This window comes from Ylistrum balloti, unplaced genomic scaffold, assembly GCF_031769215.1.
Source record: "Ylistrum balloti isolate Yb309-2 unplaced genomic scaffold, AGI_CSIRO_Ybal_v1 Utg370386, whole genome shotgun sequence".
Lineage (NCBI taxonomy): Eukaryota > Metazoa > Mollusca > Bivalvia > Pectinida > Pectinidae > Ylistrum > Ylistrum balloti.
This window is the reverse complement of record NW_026782268.1, coordinates 659123-685763: the sequence shown is the minus strand read 5'-3', so window position 1 is coordinate 685763 and position 26641 is coordinate 659123. Positions and strand designations below refer to the sequence as shown.

General features: G+C 35.1%; 1 protein-coding gene across 1 annotated transcript; it reads left to right on the top strand.

Moving 5' to 3' along the window:
* Positions 1 to 26641, top strand: LOC132554151 (location of vulva defective 1-like). The gene is made up of 26 exons (XM_060218452.1): positions 1 to 313; positions 1820 to 2104; positions 7086 to 7700; positions 7977 to 8108; positions 9264 to 9388; positions 10833 to 10920; positions 11274 to 11335; positions 12644 to 12874; positions 13892 to 14396; positions 14834 to 14869; positions 15496 to 15587; positions 16332 to 16565; positions 17534 to 17704; positions 17871 to 18025; positions 18263 to 18890; positions 19322 to 19421; positions 20186 to 20427; positions 20826 to 20991; positions 21476 to 22162; positions 22565 to 22774; positions 22997 to 23146; positions 23317 to 23351; positions 24573 to 24742; positions 25369 to 25558; positions 25841 to 25975; positions 26423 to 26641. The coding sequence occupies exons 1-26, from the start codon at positions 1 to 3 to the stop codon at positions 26639 to 26641; spliced, it is 5976 nt and encodes a 1991-aa protein (XP_060074435.1).

The following is a 26641-nucleotide window of genomic DNA, read 5'->3' as shown; positions in this document are numbered from 1 at the left end:
ATGGGGCCACCGATAATTGGCAGTTCAGACCCGGAACATTTTTCAACCATAGGTGTAGATGTGGATTTACCATGTGATGTCTACGCATATCCAAACATCGATACTGTCACGTGGTATAAAGTTGTCTCCGAACATTCCGTCGATGTTGTAGTAATTGACGGCACGAAATATTCCGGTGCAACAACATCTACGACGGCAATTACAATCCTTAATCCGGCCCTGAATGATAGCGGTACATTCTACTGTGAGGTTGCAAACTCCTATGGTACTGCTTCTGGTACGGTAATGACGTTACTGGTCACCGAGACGGAAGGTAGGTTAAAATGGATGTCATCGATGTAAAAAATAACAAAAAACCGTTTACCCTTCCGGAACTACTGAGCTTGTTGCCTCCGTGTAAATCTTTCATAGCATGCACTGGTTTCATCGACTGTGTATTTGAATTAAGATGGTGTTAACATATCTGTTTTTATTTGAGTCATTCTGAAGTCAATCACTGATTAATCTCCCTGTCTGGAATTTGACATTTTTTTTCGATAACTTTGGATTTTTCTCAGTCGAATCCTAAGCTTCAAAATTTGTTATTCACTTGCGTGCCTCAAGTACAATTTTGCAGGAATCTACTTAAAGTCGGCTGAACATAGCATGTAATTCAAAAGATCAGAATGATGTGAGCTCCTAAAAGGAAATGAGGGTCAAAATGAAATGTTTAACAAAATGTTTCTTACTTATAGAATATTTGAGTACAAATTGTAATATTTGAGTTTTCTGCTTAATAAGTGTACGGTTTGAGACTGAAACTGAAATTTTCGAAAACAAATGATGATGTTTATATTCACTTATTGGTATGTCTGGTCAGTTTTTACATGCCTTTAAACTTACCTAAAACAAACTATCCGTGCCATTTAGTTCCCAATGCATCTATTAACCATTAAAACTATTCACAAATAAAATAGTTTATATACACACATGGTATCAACTCTAAAGTCGGTTTGATTGGCTGACACGGTGAACTTTGGCTTGGACTACTTTGTGCAAGTTGAGGTCATTACGCCACACGTTCCTTGCTCATTGTCCCCAACTGATATAGTAAACCAAATAGGTACAGAGCATGTTAACTCATCGTCATAATACCTCTGTTAAGGATGTGAAAACAGATCACACATGTCTCTGCAATAGGATGTTGTACGAAAGTTTTCCGGACTTTTTTCGGTAATGTTTTGAGTTATCAAAATGAAATTTAGTACATGGCTTCTTGTTGGAAGGGTTCAGATTAAGTTCGATTTCCGGCTGTCTGTGACCCTTCTGGGCAGAGTAATGTCCCTTTTAACTTAGAAAATTCTCTGGGAATATTGTTTTCTGGACTTTCTTTGGTTATGCTTTGAGTTAAAGAAATAAAAATTTGGTATATAGCTTCCTGTTGGAAGGGTACAGATTAGTTTTGACATCCAAGTCAATTTCTGGGTGACCATGACACTTTACGCAGGCGACACATACAGTTCGGAGGAACTCTTGTGATAATTTAAATCTGACTAATCGTAAAATACATATATAGATATAAGTACTAGGCAAATTGCTGACGTCACAGGAGTCTACAGAGTGCATTCTTAGGATTTGAATATATGTTAATCCACACCCGCTTGAGACCATTTCATAAAAATCAGACAAGTGGCCTCTTTGAAAAAGCCTCTTTCAGTACCTGTCTGACACCAGAACCTGTATATGAGTGTATGTGGATAAGAAATTAACAAATTGCAATTGATAATATGTCATGATGCCTTTTTTTAATTAAATTTTTTTTTTTTTTAATTTTTTTTAGGTCTCCCGATTGTGACGATGTCTCAACACTTTTACACGGTGAATGCAGGAGACAACGTAACCATTGATTGCAGCGTAGTGTCAAACCCAATATTACATGCTGTAGAATGGATTTTGAACTCGTCAAAAATTGTTATAGATAATGTCGATTTCTTTGGTGGTTCCAACTCTGCGCCCAGCTTAAAAATTTTCGCCATTGAGTATTATGAAAGCGGGAATTATACCTGTGAAGGAACAAACAGCTACGGATCCGCACTGGCAAGTGCATGGGTGAATGTTGTATCAAGTAAGTAAGAAATAGTCAACAGCAGACATTTATTTGGTGTGATAAAGGACAGTTTGACGGGGAATTTGTCATATGACAAATGTCAGAGGTCAAAAGGTCAACTGATGATTGAAAAACTAATAAAACATGGGGACTGTGTTCACAAGTTAGGCAAAAATGATGGTCAATAGTTCGTTAAGTATCTAAATAGGTGATTGTTGATAGTTCTTTAAGGAAATAGTTAATATTTCCAGAAGAAGTTATTTTACAGATGCAACATAGAAGACAATGGTCAATGGTTCAGCTGGTGATAAAATAAATTTCGTATGAGAGCGAACTTTCAGTCAAAAGTTCGGCAAACATCAGTATATAGATACAACAAAGGACACGGCGAGGACCATTTTACTTATTGGAGACCATACAAGGGCAGAGTGTTTCATAGCGTAGTAGGCGACAGGATCATTCTTGAAACAAGCGGAACAGTTGTTAACTTTTTAGGCAAGACAAGTAATTGGTTATCAGACATATAAGAGGGTCCAGTATTTAGCAAATCATCTGTGTGGGTTAAGATGGTAGTTATAACTGAGGAAAACTTGGTCAACAGTCACGGTCAGGATATCACGTATAGTAAAGGGAATACTTTTTAACATGGTGAAGCATCCGAAAGATAGCTTAAGCAATGGAACAAATGTTCTATTAAAAATGAAGTAGGTTATATAAGTACAACGCTTTGTGGGTATAGAATTACAGTTATACGTTATATCAGTACATTACATTAGTACAATGCTTTGTGGATATAAATTTACATAGTGTTTGACATATGCCAAAAGTTTACAAAGTGTTATCACTAAATTAATAATTGCTAAAATATTTTACCATAAAACGTGATGATTGTTGCACTACATGTTGTGGTATTGATAACCCAATATAAATCACTACTTAATAATGCTCTTATTCTGCTTGATCAGAAGTTGACGTGTAGATTATCTTTTTTATTTTATCATATTTTGCCCTAGTTTTGTAGAATAACAGTTTGAATTAAGATATGGCAGTATTTTCTGTATTGTGTTCATTTTGTTAAAACTATTTGTTTTGTCTACACAGGTATTCCGACTGTGACACTGCCGCAAACATATTATACACCAACAGAGGGCGATAACGTCACCTTAGTATGCAACTTTGTATCGTACCCAAGCCTTTCGGCGGTGTTTTGGTATCAGGACGGTATTTTGATCTATACAGATGACGTTTCAGTTCTAGGATCAACCCCTACACAGCCGTCTTTGACATTACTGGAAATCGGTTATACACAAAGCGGCATTTACCAATGCTTTGGAATAAACGCTTTGGGATCAGCAAATAAAACCCTGACTGTGAATGTATTAGCAGGTAAGATACCAGGGGGTAAGAGTGACTATGGAGGTATTAGCAGGTAAGATACCAGGGGGTAAGAGTGACTATGGAGGTATTAGCAGGTAAGATACCAGGGGGTAAGTGTGACTATGGCGGTATTAGCAGGCAGGATACTAGGGGGGTAAGTGTGACTATGGCGGTATTAGCAGGTAGGATACCAGGGGCAAGTGTGACTATGGCGGTATTAGCAGGTAGGATACTAGGGGCAAGTATGAATATGTCGGTATTAGCAGGTAGGATACTAGGGGCAAGTGTGACTATGGAGGTATGAGTAGGTAGGATACCAGGGGCAAGTGTGACTATGGAGGTATTAGCAGGTAGGATACCAGGGGCAAGTGTGGCTAAGGAGGTATGAGTAGGTAGGATACCAGGGGCAAGTGTGACTATGGCGGTATTAGCAGGTAGGATACTAGGGGCAAGTATGAATATGTCGGTATTAGCAGGTAGGATACTAGGGTCAAGTGTGACTATGGAGGTATGAGTAGGTAGGATACTAGTTGTAATTGTGACTATGGCGGTATTAGCAGGTAGGATACCAGGGGTAAGTGTGACTATGGCGTTATTAGCAGGTAGGATACTAGGGAGGTAAGTGTGACTATGGAGGTATGAGTAGGTAGGATACTAGTTGTAATTGTGACTATGTCGGTATTAGCAGGTAGGATACCAGGGGCAAGTGTGACTATGGCGGTATTAGCAGGTAGGATACTAGGGGCAAGTGTGACTATGGCGGTATTAGCAGGTAGGATACTAGGGGTAAGTGTGACTATGGCGGTATTAGCAGGTAGGATACTAGGGGGTTAAGTGTGACTATGGCGGTATTAGCAGGTGACTATGGCGGTATTAGCAGGTGGGACGCTAAGTGTGACTATGGTCTAGGTATTAGGTAGAATACCAGGGGCAAGTGTGACTATGGCGGTATTAGCAGGTAGGATACCAGGGGTAATGAATGAGAACTATAGAGGCAAGTCGGTGAGCAGTGTGACTCCTGGCTAGGTATTAAACCTTTTAATCTCTAAGTGTAGTATTTTTTACAGCGTACTCATTTAAGTTTGATACCAGGGGCAAGTGTGACTATGGCGGTATTGGCAGGTAGGATACTAGGGGGGTAAGTGTGACTATGGAGGTATTATCAGGTAGAATACCAGGGGCAAGTGTGACTATGGCGGTATTAGCAGGTAGGATACTAGGGGTAAGTGTGACTATGGCGGTATTAGCAGGTAGGATACTAGGGGCAAGTGTGACTATGGCGGTATTAGCGGGTAGGATACTAGGGGGGCAAGTGTGACTATGGAGGTATTATCAGGTAGAATACCAGGGGCAAGTGTGACTATGGCGGTATTAGCAGGTGGGACGCTAGGGAGCAAGTATGACTATGTCGGTATTAGCAGGTAGAATACCAGGGGGGTAAGTGTGACTATGGCGGTATTAGCAGGTAGGATACCAGGGGTAATGAATGAGAACTATAGAGGCAAGTCGGTGAGCAGGTAGGTGACAAGGGCACTCCTTGAAAGCTAGAAGTACTAGTAAACCTTTTAATCTCTAAGTGTAGTATTTTTTACAGCGTACTCATTTAAGTTTGATACAGGGATCAATTTTTCTGCAAGAGGTATTCTTTAATGATGCCATAGATGTTAAATTTTGCAGTTCCTTTGATAAGCATGATATTTCTTAGATATCTTGGTTTTGTACTATTACTCATATCATTAAAAAATAGAAATACTTCGTTCATTTTCTTAAATTAATTGTTAATTAATCAAATTCAGTGATACTCACTTTTTTCTGTTATCTTTGTGAAGTTAAATATCATACTGAACAATGAAAGACCAGGAACTACTCTTAATATTGAATATTAGGCTTCATGTCTGTCATAACACAATCATACTGTTACAACAATGGCAGAAATTACACTGTTGACGTATTGTTGAAATTCTTCGTTCGGTATATATATATATATATATATATATATATATATATATGTATCAAAGATGTGGCATGAAATGTGAAATACGCTGTCATCCCTATACAGATTTTGTTTGAAATAAAATTTCATTTTTGAATCACTCGTTACAAAAATATCCACTTTAAAAGAAAAAAGAAAAAACTTTTAGGTTTCAGGTTGTACACCAAAAACAATAGACGAATGATAATACTGTTATATTCTGTTTATAAACCTTTCATAACAATGGATGATATAAAATAAAAACAAAATATTACAATCAAAAAGCATTGACAAACAACTTAATTGAAAAAAGACTTATAGACATTATGAGCACTGCGACAAGATAAATTTAAATGCTATGATATACCAGTGTAGTATGGTAAAGTGAACCTCACAATACCATTCTACGCCGGAAGCAGTAAATGGAAATGCAGGGTTATAATTAAACACCATGCATTCTCATTGAAAGCAAATCTAATTGCTATGTATCCGTTTCGATAAATACAAATATTGGAGTTGGTTAAGTTTATAAAGAGACTGCTATACAAGCGTACATATATACGCATTATCTCCTTATCCTTTCTAAGAATTTGGCCCCCACATTGTTGAGACAAGAATTCTAAGAGTTAGCTTTTAGTTAATTAAATAATGTTTAATTTCAAGCAACTACGACTGTAGATGAAACAACAGTAGCAGAAACAACAGTAGCAGAAACATCAGAACAACAAACAACAGTAGCAGAAACAACAGTAGCAGAAACAACAGAAGAACAAACAACAGTAGCAGAAACAACAATAGCAGAAACAACAGTAGCAGAAACAACAGAAGAACAAACAACAGTAGCAGAAACAACAATAGCAGAAACAACAGAACAACAAACAACAGTAGCAGAAACAACCGTAGCAGAAACAACAATAGCAGAAACAACAGAAGAACAAACAACAGTAGCAGAAACAACAATAGCAGAAACAACAATTGCAGAAACAACAGAAAAACAAACAACAGTAGCAGAAACAACAATAGCAGAAACAACAATTGCAGAAACAACAGAAAAACAAACAACAGTAGCAGAAACAACAATAGCAGAAACAACAGTAGCAGAAACAACAATAGCAGAAACAACAGTAGCAGAAACAACAATAGCAGAAACAACAGAACAACAAACAACAGTAGCAGAAACAACAGTAGCAGAAACATCAGTAGCAGAAACAACAGAAGAACAAACAACAGTAGCAGAAACATCAGTAGCAGAAACAACAATAGCAGAAACAACAGTAGCAGAAACAACAATAGCAGAAACAACAGAACAACAAACAACAGTAGCAGAAACAACAGTAGCAGAAACAACAATAGCAGAAACAACAGAACAACAAACAACAGTAGCAGAAACAACAGTAGCAGAAACATCAGTAGCAGAAACAACAGTAGCAGAAACAACAGTAGCAGAAACAACAATAGCAGAAACAACAGAACAACAAACAACAGTAGCAGAAACAACAGTAGCAGAAACAACAATAGCAGAAACAACAGAAGAACAAACAACAGTAGCAGAAACAACCGTAGCAGAAACAACAGTAGCAGAAACAACAGAAAAACAAACAACAGTAGCAGAAACAACAGTAGCAGAAACAACAATAGCAGAAACAACAGAACAACAAACAACAGTAGCAGAAACATCAGAACAACAAACAACAGTAGCAGAAACAACAGTAGAACAAACAACAGTAGCAGAAACAACAGTAGCAGAAACAACAATAGCAGAAACAACAATTGCAGAAACAACAGAAGAACAAACAACAGTAGCAGAAACAACAGAACAACAAACAACAGAAGAACAAACAACAGTAGCAGAAACAACAGAAGAACAAACAGTAGCAGAAACAACAGTAGCAGAAACAACAATAGCAGAAACAACAGAACAACAAACAACAGTAGCAGAAACAACAGTAGCAGAAACAACAATAGCAGAAACAACAGAAGAACAAACATCAGTAGCAGAAACAACAATAGCAGAAACAACAGTAGCAGAAACAACAGAAGAACAAACAACAGTAGCAGAAACAACAATAGCAGAAACAACAGAACAACAAACAACAGTAGCAGAAACAACAATTGCAGAAACAACAGAAGAACAAACAACAGTAGCAGAAACAACAGTAGCAGAAACAACAGAAGAACAAACAACAGTAGCAGAAACATCAGTAGCTGAAACAACAGTAGCAGAAACAACAGAAGCAGAAGCAACAGTAGCAGTAACAACTCTATGTAAGTATATTGCATGAGTGTTGATGTAAGTTACTACGGCATATATTATAAAGTTAACTGATTTGATCTAACATCAATTATTTATAGCATAAAAAGCAGCAGAATGTCAAAAATATGCTGGCAAATAAATAAGAGGTACCCAATTTGATGTAACAATTAATATAACACAGATAACTGATTAATGAATATCTTAAAGAATATTGCATTGAAATGTAAAGTATTTTGTACGTGAAAAGAAAGAATAGACAAATTCTATGTTTGATTATTCACCAACAGCAACAACACCACCAACAACGACTACCATGACACAACCAACTACTACCACGATGCCAGCAACTACAACATCAACATCAGTGCCTACTACAACAACGAAAGTCACTACCACTGTGAATCCAGCCGTTGATCAAAGTAAGTTTCTACCACTGTGAATCCAGCCGTTGATCAAAGTAAGTTTCTACCACTGTGAATCCAGCCGTTGATCAAAGTAAGTTTATCTTTATATTCAGTTTTACCTTTATTTATTAATATAATGTTGTAGAGAGGCACAATAATGCTTTAGATTAGAACACATATAGGGTCATCTACAAAAACTTACATGTGTGCATAATGCTTGAACCATTATTTAGAGATTTTTGCGTTGTTTAACAGTGTGTCTATGAAAATATGTAATTGCAATATTATAGATATTTCCCTATTTTGCTCTATGGAAATGTATTTATAACTGAAACTAAATGAATAAAAACATGTCTCACGTCAACAAAACAGTTTCACCGGATGTATTTCACGTTTTAGATTTAAATGTACTCTGTTTATTTATCAAAAACATTTAACAACTTCACACATCACTGTAATGTGACAAAAAGATCATCTTAGACAAGAAAGTGGCATTTATACACGAAATAAAACAATTCTGTAGAGGAGTAACAGAACAACAGCAAAACATGTTTTATGATATGGCTTTGTTGATGGTTATCATCCTCCTGTTTTTATTATGTTGGTATATGTACTCCTGTATTTGATCATGATAATAATATTGAAAAAGATGGAGATCTTTTGAAACTGCCAGACAGAATCCTTACATCCATGTTTCTTTTTATTCTACACACAAGTGAAGTTAAAATAGAAGTGTATTCTGAAATATTGATATTCTTAATTCTCTAAATTCAATTAATCTATCCATCCACAATTTTCGAGGAGTTACTATCACTTTCCGTCTCTGCACCCCTGGAACAAGTCATGGCAATACTGAATAATCCTTATGCGACACCTTGAGGACAAGACAAAAATGCTGGTTTAATTCTTTGATATACATCAAACGAAACTCGAAGTTGTATGATGGTATATTGTAATGGCTTTCAAGTTGGTGTAGGTCCTTTGTTATTTTCAAAAGGAAGGTATCACCTGTGATTGGTCCGACTCTTTTTCTCCTGAACCCAACCAAGTTACTTCGCTTGTGCCTTCAATTTTGCCATGACATTTTCCACGGGTGCAGATCGCGAAAATGATCGTCATCCCTGGAGTATCGAGGATGGATTCTATCTAAAATATTGATATATATTTAAGGACTGGTGGGTTTGAAAAATAGTGCAAATAGCAGCCAAACTGTCAGTGATGTGACCTCGTCTATCTCCTCAACACTGAACGTCCTCAACAGTCTTGATGCTGACAAAAATATTGCTGTACAGTTGGTGAGTTGTCTATCTCAGCTTAGCAGCTATACGCTATTATATATATTTCAACCGATCTCTTTCAAACTCTGGAGACTTTATGACTGAAATTGAATCGTTTTCCTGTATAGCATTTTGACTAAACAAGAGTTATTGCCCTTTGTTTTTTCATATCTTTGATTTTGTCTTAAGTTCATCTTCCTCAGTTTTCAACATATTTTGTTCAAATTTTGTAGACTTTACGATGTAAGGATATGAAATGGTATTTGGACTGATATTTTTTCATTTTTATATATTTTTTTCATCACGAGACAACAATTCATTCATCATTGATATGGGACCGGTATACATTGTTCCACACTTGTTAACAAAAGTATTGGAAGTAAGATGATGATTAACGACTTATTCCGATTCTTTTTTTTCGCATTAAGTGAGCTTGTCGGTAATATCAGAATATTGATAACTACAATAACAGTTCAAGTCAGTTATCATACCGATTTGTACTATCTGTATCTCAATTAAATGTGATCATATGTTACCTTGTATTTTCTCCTACTTTTAATTCCATACAGAATGATAGAAACATGTCAACAGATTTGGATTGGTCTCCTATCGCTTCATGATTTCCACTATTTATCGTTCTTCTTTAATGAACAAATACCATTATCATTCAGAGTTAGACATGTTCGCAATGAATCAATATAAACCACTATTGAGATGAAAAAAATTCCGAGAACATCCTGACCCCAATCTATCGACAACTTGGCTTGAAAGAGGGAGGAATTTCTATGCCATTAATGATTAAAAGTAGCATTTTGATTTATTGAGAACATTTGAGAGACTATTTTGAACAAAATGATGAAGATCTATTTTTTGTTGGAATTTGTTGACAATGCGATAGTTGTATCACTTGTAAACTTAAATGTTTTTAGCACTGGGATATTATGTTTGTTTTAAGGTACATGCTGCAGATTAAATAATGACTTCATCTCGTGCTATTCCCAAAATGCATTATCTAATCTCATATATGTATATAAACAAGCACACTTTCCCCAATTAGTTATCATGAATATCTATATCACTGGACTGTATATCTACCTTAATTTTTTTTATTGCTTCATTTTTGATAGGGAATGTAGACCATAATATCGAACAGGAGTGGCTGGTGTAGTGCTTAATCAAATTGATTGCTAACTTATATACAGATGTGCAAGTTGAAGATGATTGAGTGGTTGTGTACATTAAAGTCTTCTTGGGACTACAATAAGTTTTACCTTCTGTGTGCTAGAAGGATCTTTGAAACAAGAAAAAGTCATCATGCATGAAAATTCAATCTTAACATTTTTTTTTTTTTTTTTTTTTACATATTTTTAATAATTACTTGTATTGAAGCACCATAATTCCTTGCACTGAATCTTGGTTATATATGTAACATATCTTGTAATCTGTGATCTCCATTTCATAGGAATACGTGGCCAGTATAATGGAAAGTAGTGTGAGAGTCACCATATCTCTGAACGGTTCCTCGGAAGAAAACGAGAAAGTTGCAGAAGGTATGGTGAGAAAAAAAGAAAGAAACTGAAGGGCGAAATGAAAAGAGTTTTTGATATTTATGAAGCAGAAGCCTCGGAAATCCTTATCTTATTTTCCTTATACTTTTCAGGAGACTGTGAATCATTCTTTCTTCCTGGTTTGCCTTTGTTTTGAGTTTTGATTTTAATTTCATTGACGTTTTTGTATTTTCTTTTTTTAAGATGTTATAACATTGGTATAACAAAAGTCTTGTTTATTTCCTGTGTAAACTGTGGTATATCTGCTTTATCGAACAAACAAGTACACATTAAGGAAGGACATCTTAACTTAACCTGACTATTCACCCATTTATAAAGTTTTCGCTTTCTTTCAGACATACTAAAACTGACAGACAAAGTATCATCTTTGTCCCACACCTGCACTGGCACTTGTGAGGTATGTTGTTTTATCATATTGTTGTGCTGTGCGATTTTATGTATGAACATGGAAGTTATTTTGTAAAACTTTATACCTCTGGTTTAATTTTTTTTACACATATTTTACCTGTCTTCATAACTTGTTTCTTTAAACATGGTGTATGTTTTCAATTTTTTAAAATGTCCTTCTGTATGTATGGACTGCATATACTGGCTCCGTATAAGGATAAACACGTGATATTGTTGACAGTTATTAATCCAAGATCTAGCCTTTCTGCAATCTTCTTTTATCGATGACCTTATCGATACAGTGGTAGGGTTCATATATATAGAAAGATTTCCCAAATGAAAGTAATTTGGATTTATCCAAATGTAACTTCAACATCTATGTTTCTGAGTTGGAGCTAGATTCTCCTTCAGGTTAATATATTGGGTGGATATAAATTTCTATGTCATTATTGAAAATTATTTCTGGCAATTCTTGACAAATAATGATGCTTCAATTATTTAAATTGTTATTTTTCCACACTAACGTCAATTTGTTTCATAACTTGTAATGTTACGCAAAATGAAATATTGGGTTACAGATCTGTGTCATGTCGTGCTTTTAGATAAACATTTCCATGATAGTTTGGTTCTCTTGCCGCGATGATTCTTAAAGATCAAGGTAGGACCATTGTAATGGTGTTACAAATGTATACATTATCTACACGCATCAAAAGTATTGATCTTAATAGCAAACGTACAATTCACTGAAATATTCATTACTATATTTAGACATCATACCATGTGAATGGTGATCATGTGATTGATTGTTGATGTTATCTCAAAACAAATACTACATTATGAATTGATAACAATGGGTTATAATCAATGAACAGTTAATAGCAGATAGCTTTTCTCCAGAACAACGACATATGTTTGACCGTATCCTTAGAAACATTATCAATGAAACTGTCAAATTTTCGGGAACACCAACCCCCCCCCCCTCCCCCATTCATCTGGACACAAAATATTACTCATAATCTTACCTTTAGAAATTGATATAAAGCTATATTGTTATACTTATTTTACATCATATTGCCATGATTTATGTCATCATATCTGCTTAAATCCAATTATCTTGATAAATGTATGTGGTTCTGGGGTTTGAAAAGGTACTTTACATATTCTTTAAAGTCACAGAGATTTCGTATCATTCTTATGAATGAAATGTTTATAATATCATCTTGGACGAGATAATTTACTCTGTTATGGTCTATTTTTAAGAATTGAGAAAATTGTATATAAAACAGACATCTTGGAATTTAGTTTATTTCTTTATCAGAAAATTTCCGTAAGTTTCACATCAGTTGAGTCCAGTGCATTGTCCATGATAAAGAGAGTGCTAGATAGTGATCAGGACTTCAATAATTCCCTCTCCAACGTACATGCTAATGGTAAAAGTGAAACAGGCGATCACCTCCCCGCGACCTTAAAGACTGATGTTGGTGACGTCACACTACCTGAATGGGGAACTCTGCAGAAGACACTTGCAGAAGACAAGGTCAAACTAATTGTAAGTTAGTAAAACCAATGAAGACGACTATCTTAAAACATGTGAAAGTTCAAAAATTTATTACTGCAGTCTTAATTATCGCCTTCCTCTATACTAGCAAGTACATTAATTGCAAATATCAGTATTTTCATTTTTGATATTTCATCAGAAATATTCAACTCAAAGATTCAATTTCCTTACCCTGAAAGCAATTTTTTGTGAAGGTTGAATCAAGTTTCCGATACAAGTTGGTTTGCTTTTATTTTATTTCAATGTAAACATTTAAGTCTAAATGGAAGATGATTTTCTCTTGTTTTGCATCTGCAGTATAAACTATTGTATAAATGGCAGCATTCACAGTTTATTCTACTCTCGCTACAAAATCGTTCCTGGTAAATGCTTCTTTCTTGTTTAGCATCTATATCTAGTTCTTAGTCTTGGGTTAACCTGCAGTCACATTTTCATTTATTTGAATAGTGGCATGGTTAAGATATAAATTGTGTATAACATTCTTTGAAATCAATCGATAATTTTCATGTTGAATTATGGCTAGAGTATCTCTAATGGCAGATTTTGACATTTGTTTCCGCCCAGTTTTGGTTTTTTTTCTCAGAACTCTCCTCGTTTTTATTAATGATTTATTTTGTTAGGATCAATGGCGAGCAGGTGAACAGTTTTATAATGTTGAATTTATAGCTAAATTTTGTCTAATTATAAATTTGTATCAAAATGTTGTATTCTTTTGTGTGTCTTTCGTACAAAACTTTCAGCATGCTTGTTAATAAGCATCTTTATTTTCATTTTCTCATCAATCATGCTGGAGATCTTTATAGTATTGATTTTTTTTTTGCTCTCTTGCAAAAATGATGAAACATGTCAATTTTTGACCAGTTGTGGATGTCTCATGTTTACAACATTTTTCTGTCTTAATCTTACCCTTCAGTTATTTTATATTTATTTGTGTATGCGTAGTATAATTTTTATGTGTGTTGTTTATATATATGTTTTTGTTAGTTTTTGTTTTTGTTTCTGTATCAGATATTGGCATACAATGATAACCCATATGTGGCAGAAGGACCGTCAAATGTACATATAAACACAGGAGTTTTGACAATTGGGATGTTTCATGAAAACAATGAAGAAGTTGTTTATGTAGATAATGAGGATCCAATTACCTTGAGCATTAATGACGACACAAATTTAGATGATTTAGGAACACCATCAGCACAGTGGGATAACGTTCTGGAACTCCAGTCTGAAAAGGGATCCTACTTGACTGTAGTGACCTTCACCCCAAATCGGAGTGCTGCGATGGTGCTGTTGCAACTCCCAGGGACAGGACCATGTGTAGTGTATGGACGAGAACGGGGACAGAGGCCGTCGACCAGAGAGTTTGATTTTTATGTGAAAACAATTGGCAGAAGCCGAGTGACCAAGTACAGGCCCTATGGTCTGGAACATAACTATCGAGATGGCGTCCTCACTCTGTCAGTAGAGGGAACGGTGGACAGCAGCCCTTTGTTACTTCTAACACAGTGTCAAGGTGAGTATCACGTCGAACTTCAGGAAAAGTTCCAAAAGAGTGACAACTAGGCTTCAGAATGCCGAATTTAATATCCTTTACCTATGGCCTCTATATAAATACCTTTAACTCCCCTTTAAAATATCTTTCTGTTCATTTTAGACTTAATCCAAACTATGAATTATTAATTCGTTTGATTTTAATCCTAACGATCGGTTTCTTTTCTCTTGCTATGAAATAGGCATTGTTTGTTGTGTCATTATAACCACATAGTGTGTTACATTATATACAGTTCCTCATGAGCGTTACACACACAGTGATTATAGAATAGAATAACGATAGAAAGCCAACACATACATGTCTGTGCTTAGGTCTCGAGTCATGTTTTAAAAGCAAAAATGCAGGAATCTGTTGTATGATTTTAAATACGTATGAATGTTCTTACTTTACCATTGTAGTTGCTGACACCACAATCGTTGTAAAACGAGATACGAGTAAGTATCATTTAAACTTTGAAGAGTAGAAATTACAACATTTGGTATCAAAATTTGATGTAACTTTAATGATTATCACTTCTTTCTTTGAGAACGAGATATATCAATAGGATTTAAATAATATTGTCTGAGTTCCTAATTTAGAGTATAAGAGAAGTTGATAACAGGGTCGTACATGTAATGATAATTATGGTAGATATTTTTTGTTAGTCTGGCTTTTTTGCAAGTATTATAAGTTATTTAAAAACTATTGATGTATCTCATTCTGAAAGAAACGTCTCCAGGCAGTGATAATCGCAACAGTGTGCGAAACTTAAACTTGAATCTAAATGAGGATGAGTTTGAGAACATTCCAGCTACATGATTACTGACGTTTAAAATAATTTTTAATGTGAATGACTTCAATATAGTTACTACAAAAATGCCAGCATCGGAGCTTTTCATTCAATTACCATCTTTGTATCAAATGAACATTATAAACTGTTGCACTGTCAGAACATGATGTAAATTTGGTTTTATGCCATACTAGACAAGGCAAAGCGTGTTGACAAATATTTTATGCCACACCTACCTGGACAAGAGTAAATAAGTTTCATTTTACTATCATTTTACATACTTTGATGCAGCTCAGACAGTGCCGACGCAGAGGGTGGTTGGAGTAGACCTCCGGTACTTTGATACAGTAACAAACACCTGGCAGAAGAGTTCTGGATTAAAGGTAATTTTGATTTGTAATTAGAATGATTTAACATTTTAAAGGCCAGTACTTGTACTATTTTCATAATTAAAAATATTTTAAAAGAAAACCACACAAACAGTTGTATGCATATTATATTGAGATATCGCATGTGGAGTTCTAGAATGGTTATTTAATTATTTATTATATAGACAGTTGTCTATTATAGGATAATAGTTGAATCTAAATCAGAGATGGATGTAGCAGAACTTGAATTTAACGATTGATACTAGCACATGGTGAAAGAGAAATGTAGTCAATAAATAAGATGATAGAATCATAAACATTAAATTAAATAAACACAAAATATAAAATGGTCGAAGTACATAGATAGGAAAAAGAGAACTGAAGTCAAAACTATGTAAAAAATCACGGGTTCGCACAGCGTACGAGAAGGAAAGTGACGTAATCATTACTAATCAGATGACATGATACAAGAAATTTTAGAAAACATGCTTTACCTTCTTTATCAACATTATGGCTTATCTGTTTACTGATTTAGCTTACTCACGTGTGACGAGCTACAATAATAATAGTAATCATCTACACATTTTAAAACTTGAAGGAGGTAATGGCAAGATTTTTGCTTGATGATGACTAATTATAATCACTTTGGTTTGAATTCATCATAGGTTTATAATATACATACTATTTAGTAACCAATTGTATGAAGGAGTAAACCTATTGATGGATATTAATGATATATATGTAATCACCTTTTTGTAGATTACATCAGGAAGCATCGGACGAGTGCATTTCAAATCTAACTTTTTTGGCTCTTTCTCTGCAAGTACTTTACTGATACCCCCAAGTCCCATTCAGTTTGACGCTGTTTTCCTGAATTTCGGAGAGAGGCTGGCATCCACACCGCATGTGCTTGTGACTATAACCGTAGTGGTTTTACTATTCATGTTGCTTTCCCTTCTGCTTAGACGATTGGATAGGTCAGATGCGGAGCTGGTATGTATATAAACAAAATGATTTTTTTTTTAAATATTCATATATGATACATATTGTTTCCTAAGTGCACAAGGTTTACATTTTTGTTCTACACAGACAGTTTTAGGACCCATCACTTATCTATATCAACTTTTACCATAGGCTTTGAGGTCATATATTTATAGGTATACTACTTCATTGCTCCTGTTGTAATTAACAGACGCAAGTGTTCAATGTTCTAACGGCTGTATTTTCATTCATCTCCCACAAACATTTTACTCCAACATACAGACAAAGCAATGTTAATAATCCTTGTTACATTGATACTTCCATTTACAACCATATGTGTGCTATCTTTTCAAATTCCCCTTTATAAAAAATTAGCATTTTCTTTCCAATTTTAGACTGTTGTCATATTACAATAAGCAGGCCTGAAATTATGAGAGCTGCAGAAGATGATACTTGCCTTGAAAAATTAGACACCAGATATTTTACCGTCGATAATACAGTATAGAAAAGGGTTGCTCCATTCGCACCAATTTCCATGTTTTGTGAATTTTGAGAATATTATAAAAGTTCATTTTAATGATAAATTGCCATTAGACAATTATGAAAGTTAAATAAGGAAATAATAATGAAACAAGAAATAAAAATTGTTGACAGAATTAAGTAATAATTCATTCAGATTGCAAAAACATTCCCAGTGAGTTGTTCTTTGTCCATCTAAAATATGAAAGAAAATACGGAGTTATTCCCCTTGCCGTGAAACATTTGAAAAATAAAGGATTATTCCCTGTTTCCATTGTTTGCTTGTGGCATTATACATTGAATACCATACAACTGAAACTTAAATTATATTTACTATGCAGTGTGAAATTATTATCATTTTGTTTTCTGTATCAAATTGAAGAGGAGAGGAAGAAGGATAACTTAGCTGATTTCACTTCTGGTAACACGTTCACTTAATGTCACTGCTTACTTCATTACAGTGGGATTATCTCCCCTTGATAGACAATAAACCTGGGGCGATCTTCATGTATTATTTTGCGGTGTCAACTGGCCTGCGTTCAGTCAAACACATGACGGCAACGGTGTACATCAACATGATTGGAGAGTTTGGGGAATCTGGGCCCCGCATACTGATAGACGGCCGTCGAAAGGTGGGTAACGGTTTTTTTTTTCTTCCTTTCTGAAACAAGTCTTATTGTCCTCATACTTTTCCAGGGGTCTCCATGTGAATCTTTCTTTTATTCATATTTGATTGCATTTGAGTTTAAATTATAATTTTTGTCACATGATTGTATCTCCATTTTTTTGTTGTTGTAGAATTTCGGTCGCGGAACCACATCACATTTTGTGATGACGTCAGATAACTATCTTGGTCCATTGCAGTCCGTTCAGATCTGGCACGACAATACTGGAACAGCACCAAGATGGTTACTCAACAAGGTTATTGTCTGTGATGGCATGGACAATGAGAGGTTGGTTTCTCTTTGTTATGGGGAATAATCTTGAATAATAAAAAAGTTGAGAAGAAATAGATATTGGCCATAAGACTGGACATAAAATTCTTGTTTATTGATAATTGTTTATAGAATTTTAGCAAAATCAGTAACAAAAGTCTAGTATCATCTGTATATGATATGAATGTACTCTCTCTTACCTGGATATAAATACGAATATTATCCCACTCAACATATATTACGGTACACCAACAGGTATGTTTTCGGATGTGGTAAATGGCTATCCATGGATACAGAAGACGCTCTGACTTTCCGGACTCTACACATGATAGATGAATCATTGGTCGACATGGACGCCGTGTTCGTTGACGTTAGCACGCGGTACATGTTCGATGACAACCTGTGGTTCTCTCTCCCGAAGCGCCCAAGCTTCAGTAAATTTACTCGTGTACAGAGACTCTGGCTTCTAGCTGCAATTTTGTTTCTTTCCATGGTTACATCGGCCATGTTTTTCCGGTCGTCAGGAGACGATGGTCGTTCCGTTACCATAGGACCTCTCAGACTGAACTACAAACAGATATATGTGGGGTTCTTGTCTTTCGTTGTTACCATATTACCTTCTCTAGCAGTGGTTTACATATTTAAATACAGGCGATGTAGAGACGAAATGACACGCTATAATCGGAATCATAAGGAGAACGTAAACTGCTTACCTTGGTGGTCAATTTTCATCGCGTATGGCCTCATTTTCTTGGGAATTATATCTGGAGGCTTTTTCACGATGCTGTATTCCCTTGAATGGGGCCGGGACACAACTGTGGACTGGATGATGTCATTTTTTATCGGGATCATGGAGAGTATTCTGATTATGGAACCATGTAAGGTAATTGTCTTATTTTGTCTTATATTTCATATACATTGTATGTCGAATTGATTTATGAGCCAGTTTTATGATCGTTTAACTCATTGCAAAATGTTCCTTATGCAATATGAAGCTTAACATGTTTCGTGTTCGTTAGTGTACCTGGCAGTTCTATTGTTGTTTACATTGTTCTTATTTGGGAACGTGACATTACTTTCTTGAATTAACTCAGATTTACATGGCTGGTGTCGTTGATCAAACAGAAGATGCAACACCAGTTTGAATTGTTATTTTTTTCTTTTTTTTTGTCTTAGTTTTATCTGCTGGAGTTTGAATTAAGAATCAGTTGACATGTTGGTATGCCGGAATGATTTTTTTTCAAAACATATGAATTGTATCAATGTACATAGTGTTCTTTCCTTCAACTTTATATCATATGACTGTGGTGCCAGGCGGCAGTTATGGCCATTGTCATGACGATGCTGTGTACAGGTGCAGCACAGAGAACGATGACAGAAATACCATCCTCTGACGGCATGCGGATTGCCTGGGGTAGGTCTAACAGAGTTTTCTTACATTAAAACCAATCTCTGAAGGGTCATGGGCTGTAAAAAAATTTAAACAGTGAACATTTTATCAAGCAATATTTGATGCTCGTTAGTTTGCATGTTAGTTCCTTGTTGTATAACCTGTTCTGTCGTCAATGAAGCAGAAGACGCTTACTCTTCCACAACACCTGGACTTATTCTCCTTGTACTTTTCAGTAGTCTCCGTGTACATCTTCCTGTTTTTGGTCTATAGTATTTGAAAATCAAAACATATGAGTGTGTTTTATCATTTTGTGAATTTGAGGAACCCGCCCTGATACAAATAAAATTTCTCATCTGTTTCATAACACATCGGGAAATGATAACGATCATTTAACAATATCTGGTTCATACACATTACGTAAACGATGGAAATGATGACATGTGATATTCCATCGTTTAGTTACGGTTATCTGTCTTGACAACTCCATTTTTGTATTTATGTTGAGGTCCATTTTACAATGTTAATTTCTCACAGTCGCTTATAAACAAACTTTTTGATTTAAAACAAATATATATCGCATACAATTATCCATAAAAGTTCATATTGAGGTCACGTCACGAAAAATGTTATTGCCCATATAAAAAGTTGATAACCTCCAACACATAATGTTATTTAAAGAGGATCAATAAAAAGACAATCGAGTCTTAAATCAAAGAGCATGTTACAAATTATCCTTTCTATTTAAAAAAAAATTAACACTTGTTTTTCGGTTTTTCATGTTTAAGGTGAATGGTACCTTGATACGTCCGGTGTTATAAAACCTAAGACTGGGGACTCCCAAGAAGCTGACGTAGGCGAAAGACGTCGCAAATGCCACCTTGACAAGCGTTTAAACAGTGTCATTCTCAGCTGGCTCTTACATTTCATATACATTCTCGTCGTTGCCATCATATGCTCCCACAACCATGCGACAATGGCCTATTACCAAAATGTTGCACTTGGCAAAAGAATAAATTCCTCTGCATCTGTAAGTTGATTGTTACCTTACAATTATGTTTAATTCAAACCCAAACAATCATCATTTTAACTGAAATTGTTATGAATGTGTGATTTTTATACTCTCAAGATAACTTTGTTAGCGTATGATCTTTTGAAAATACATTGAAACATTGAAAATTACCAATTGTAGTAACTTAGTGAGTTTTAATATCAAAACTGTTATAACAGATTTTCATTACTGCAAATCTAGGATCTATTCATTCTGCATGGCCGTAACTTTTGTGTTCCTTCTTCCAAACAAGAATGCATTTTACGAAAAGAAATAATACCAACTGAATGATGAACTGACCAGGAAGATCACACTGACAATGCAGGTTGCGACAATACTAAAAAATAACGTGGCATTTGATTATTTTGTTCCCATAGCCGAAAACGGTGGCGGACATTTGGAATTGGCTGGAAACTTCACTTGTAAGCAATATGTTTCCGTTCAAATATTATAACGGTGACATTATGACGTCATATGTACAGCAGTCAGCGGGCCCATTTTATCGCCTTGGCCTAGTGCGGCTCCGACAGACGCGTGTAAAAGGTGAATAAAACAACCTCCATATGGTTACTGTTAATCACTTAAATTTTGCGTGGGATTTATTTTCACGTAAAAACGTCAATTTATTTGAATAGTGACAGGTTCAGAGTATACTCATGTTCTTGATGTTCTTTTGAAATCAATCAGTATTGAAAATTATCAAAATTATTGAATATTGGGGAAAAAGCATTTTGCATCTTATTCAGACATTAATTTTAAACAATACCGATTTTCCTCAGACCTTTTTAAGGTTTCAACAATATAGCCCCTTATTATCACGGACTTGAAGGATGAAACAGCTGTATGACTGAGCATCACTGTCACGAGAAATGCTAAAACAGGTGTATGATAGTTTTCATATTTTGTCTCAAGTGTACCTAATTTTTTTTCTTTTTATTTTGTGCATTCTTCATATCTTTCATCTATAATTTTAGACGGGATCACATTAATGGAGATAAATTTAAATATAGGCATTTTTTCTGTTTAGATGAATGTGAAATACCAAATCTAATGCGACCTTGGATGAATAGGTGTCCGCCGGAAATGACTTCAGAGACAGAAGAACGAACTCCTTATTGTATCAATTGGGCAAAATATGACCCGTCTTGCTTCAACGAGATTGATGAAGATCACTATTCGTACCAGTACAAGACTGCATCAGAGACAGAGTCACTTTACCATATGGGAATAGTAGGAGACTATGGTGGAGGTGGTTACGTTAGAGACCTTGGTCCTACAAACGAGGTCGCGCGCAACACGATCAGCCGCTTACGTCAGCAGATCTGGATTGACGATAAAACGCGAGCACTTTTTGTAGACGCCGTCGTTCTAAATAGCGATACTATGCTCTTTAGTCACATCAAAGTCGTGTTTGAGCTGCCCTCTTTCGGTGGTGTCTTCATGAAGTTTCACTCGACCACCTCCAATTTGTATCCTTATGTAGGATCATTCGATTACTTGGTTCTTATCTTCCAGATTATCTTTATTGTGATCATATGTGTGAGGATAATCCTGGTGATTGTTTCCGTCATCAAAACGAAATGTTCCTGTCTGACGTCTTTAGGTACTTGGATTGTGATTCTGGAGATTACATTATCTATAGCGGCCATATCGGTATATATTCTAAGGATTGACCGTACCATTGAGGCAGTAGAAAGAGTATTCAATGATATAGGTAAGTATAATATTTGAACTATTGGATTATCTTCCTTTTAAAAAGTAAACTGTCTATATGTAGGATTCCTGATAAAATATAAACCTGATTGCATCAGCTATTGCTTGGAATATTATGATGTTCAACAAGGTTATCTATCACTTGAGTATTTCCATGTCAGTGTATTCTTTGTATTGTTATTTATTATTCCGGTGATTGTGCATCTGTTAGGGAAATTATTTTTTACCTTGAGAACTGAATACATGTATAAACATTTTATTTATGCAAATTTAACTTTTGATCAGAAATATAGTTTAACAAAAAATAAATATGTACTTAATGAAACTGACATGTTCGTCTTCAATTGTGTTATTTTTAGATATTTTAGTGCAAAGTCTAAGTTTAACTCTGTTTAATTTGCAGGTTTCTTTGTGTCGTTCGAGATGGTAGAGTTGTTGGATATTTTGTACAGAATGTTCATCGGCAGTGTTTGCTTTATTGCGATTTTGAACTTACTGAAACCTTTATCTTTTAATTACTATCTACACCTGATGAGAACGGCAATTTCAATATTTCGCGTGGAAGTCATCAACTTTTCAATTATTTCCTTTTTGGTCATAATTGCTTTTTCCTGTATTATTTATTTGATGTATGGCTATTCCGAGCCAGGCTTCAAGGATTTTAAATTAACGTTTCTTTTTCTATTTCAAATTATGATAGGAATGATACATTTTAAAGAGATAATAAAGAACGATAACATTGGTTTGACAACATTACTCGGGTTGTATATATCTATTGCAACTATTCTTACAATCAACTTTTTCTTGGCCGGCCTGAATTTTGTTTTAACTGAAGCTCGAAGTAAGTCAACAAGGAGAGGCAAATATCAGTTTGATGAGGAAATAAATAAACATTTCTGGTGGAAAATGTCAACCGTTGCCAGGAAGGTACTTGGGCAGAAGGAAATTGTTCTAAATAAGAAGGAACTGCCGTCATATGGTTCAGGTAAGCCATAATATAGTATATTCAAAAATAAGTTACTAACTTCAAATCTGAATCAGGTGAAAATTCCTTGCTAGATACGAAAAATCTAATAGGAATACGAAAATGTAAAATTTCATTCAACACATTTGTTGTATTGAATTTATTACCTTTTCGTTCTGTCATCTTTTCAGCTGATGACGAGACGGCGGACTCATTAATGGAACAAGTGAGAATATGTTACATTTATAGCTTTCTTTAGTCTTCAATGTACAGTTTCCTATCCCAAACCTAAATGCTTTTTATTTTCCTTTTATGCCTCCCGATTTTCTATCTTTTGATTATGTAAAAAATCCTCTCTGATCAAATCTTCTAGCAAGAAATTTCGATTAAATGTATACTAACCCTGTATGGCATCTATAAATCCTTTTTAAAAAATTCAATCCTTTAAAATATAGACATGCTTTATATTGTTTGTCCAAATTATCCAATATACAGAATTTACACACATTTTTCATATCTAATCTTTCTATTCCTTAATTCTTTTTGTTTCTAACTTCATCAACAGTTGTTGGTTTATAGGTGTGTAGTGCAGTTTTAATGATTATCAAACATGTTATTTCCTATCAAATTTTTGTTGGAAGGTGTTAAATGCATGCATATTTGTACACCCGTTTTATTCCTTATAGATGTGTTAGTATTTTAGCAATTATTATTTTAAGAGTTCGATTTTGACGTCTTAAAACAATATTAGTTTCAACAAATAATGCTGTGATTATTATATAAATCTTGATAGAAATATGGTGATATCAGGTTCAGTATCATCATACCTAGTTCAATTATCACTCAATAGTGATTTTTACAAAAATAAAAATTTCTGGGTCAATTTCGATTCCAATGCAAAAATGTGAACTTTTGAATTTTTCGATTAACTTTGACCCAAATTTAAACATAACAGATGATAGAGACTCTGAACACGAATGTTCACATAAGGTCTGGTTTGACGTCATGCCAAATATTTTCACTTCATGATAATTTCTGGTAGAAAATCAATATATGGATATACTCCAGCTATATATCCCAGGTTACACTGACACACAAAAGGAAACCTCTGACACGACTTCCACTCATATTAAAACATACGAGTTCCCTTTGACTTATCAAAAACCTATGGATTGACTTGGAGGTGATTTCGTCTCATATGAATAAAGTCAATTATAAACATACCATTTTTGATTTGACGAGATGACTTTGATTCAAATGAAAACATCTTCGACTCATACCTAAACATAAGGATTGATTTTGACTCCAAAAAAAAGAAAAAGAAAATACAACACAATACATCTGTGAAATTCTCAGGAGTATTTATGGATATTTTAAACAATGACTGATGTAGATACACAATGCTCAGATAATGATAAAATGGATAATACTATTCAATTTTTTTCAGGTGGACTTCATGTTGTCGTCGATAACTGACAGGGTATTGGTCAGCGAGAACGAGGAAGTGCGAGTTGAGGTCCAGCAATTGGCACACATTAATCGATGGTATAACAACCAGCAAGATATAGTGGAACTCGATGGTTTCCGAACTGACACGCATGCAACTACAGAATTTGTGTAAGTAGTTTTAAATCGTCACCTAAAACACCTATGTCCTTTGATTATTTTGTGATGACGAATAAATCTGCATGAACTTCAAACTTTTATGAGTATGTCCATGTACCTTTTCATGTACATCTTGAAATTATATATTTTTGCGTGCGGATGGAAATTGTAATGATAAGGCTGTATTGATGGAGATCTTTTTTTAATTCCTACTATCTAATCCTGTTCAGTTTTGAAAAATTATATATTCTGCCTTTATTTCTGAAATCTTCCCATTTCTTTACACATGATCTCATGATCACTCGATATAAATGTCTATTATTCCAATGATTTCGTTTTTAGAAACTAAACTAGCCACCAAACTCGAACAGAAAAATATCAATTTTAAAAGAAATTAAAAAAAACAAAAACAACAAAAATCACAAAGTTGATACATTTGTTTCTGAACAAGAAACTCATCTTCACTTTCTAGTTCCAATTTTCTTGGGCAGTTTCTGCTGTGTTGTACATGACCATATGTATCTTGCTTTTGAATATGCTTTCAGTCGAACTCACATCCATGTTTAATATCTGTAACGTAATGTAATGTAACTTTTACAAACAATAGTAAAGTTTGTATATCAACAATCTATTTTCAGTTATGAGGACAGGTATGGTCAGCTTGTGTGTAAGCTCTCATGTTTGTCACTCGATCAGGGCGACAGAATATTTGGAGCTAGCATGAGTGTCATTACGTCAAAATGGAATAGTATTTATCCATGCGGACAGGCTACCCGCCCATGTAGCAGGGTCATCATTCTTACTCAGGGCATGACCAATGGACAGACAGTATGTAGCAAAAATCTTTAAAGTAAATGGAATAATAATTATATACTAATGTTTCTTCTAGTTAAAAAGTGGATTATTTAAGTAAAACAGTTTATTCTGTCGCTATGATAGTTTTGAAACATTTAATTCAAACCGAAACAGCTTGATATAAAAGAAGAGATTGATAACATGTGCTTTTTCATATATTTATTTTAAAAACATATCTTTATACCATTGTTTACTATTGAGTAAAATTGATATTTTTTAAAAACCTTCTGATATGTTGACTTATATTACAACCAGGGTGCGGTGTCAGTAGCTGTTGCAGACAAATCGGAACCACATTACGGAGAGAAGGACCTGCCCGTCTTCATGGCAACCAGTTTTGATAGCGGTATCTCCTGGCACATTATGACAGCTTGGCGTAAAATAGTTGAAGTGATTATTATTCTTTATCATATATTGGCATTACCTTCTCAATTATATCAGTGCGGATTGGAGTATCAATTGTCTAATTATTTATGCATTCTAGTCCTTATTGTATTAACTGGACGTCGACGGTGAAGCAGTAGAAACATCTTGGCTGTATTAAGGCAACTGAGCAATCAGTGACGGCTAGGAAAGACAGATGGCATCCAGGAAAGACTGGTACATGGGTGTTAAGGGTTGGCAGTCCAACACTAAGTTCCCGTGAGGGAACACCACTGCAAGCTACAACACAGACAGGGTCTTCCAAGAGGGGAGGGGGGGGAAGGGAGGACGAAAGACCTAGTGAAGAAGATATGACGGTAACGACTCAACTTGTACAACAGGCACTGACAGGAATTACGACAGAAACAAAGTGTAACTGCGGGAAAGAACCTGAAGAGTTTAAAGATTTGCCAGGCGAAAGTCAAATGTAGGCCTGAGAACCAGAAGAGGGAACGCACAGCTACTACTGATAAGACGGAGGAGAACCAAAGCCAGGAAGAACCCCACAGTGCTGAGGACCTTTTAACCACCGAAGCAGATCAGGCCGGCACGGAGGCGGAACCCGGTAGTCGGAACCCAACTCAGACTTACCACGAGGAAGTTAGCAACACCAGGAAGGAAGTAGTGCGTTGA

Excerpts from the sequence above, each read along its gene's own strand:
- LOC132554151 (XM_060218452.1), top strand. The coding sequence starts at position 1 with ATGGGGCCACCGATAATTGGCAGTTCAGACCCGGAACATTTTTCAACC. Across the intron at positions 7,701-7,976 it reads AGTAGCAGTAACAACTCTAT|CAACAACACCACCAACAACG; the intron begins GTAAGTATATTG and ends ATTCACCAACAG. Across the intron at positions 9,389-10,832 it reads AAAATATTGCTGTACAGTTG|GAATACGTGGCCAGTATAAT; the intron begins GTGAGTTGTCTA and ends TCCATTTCATAG.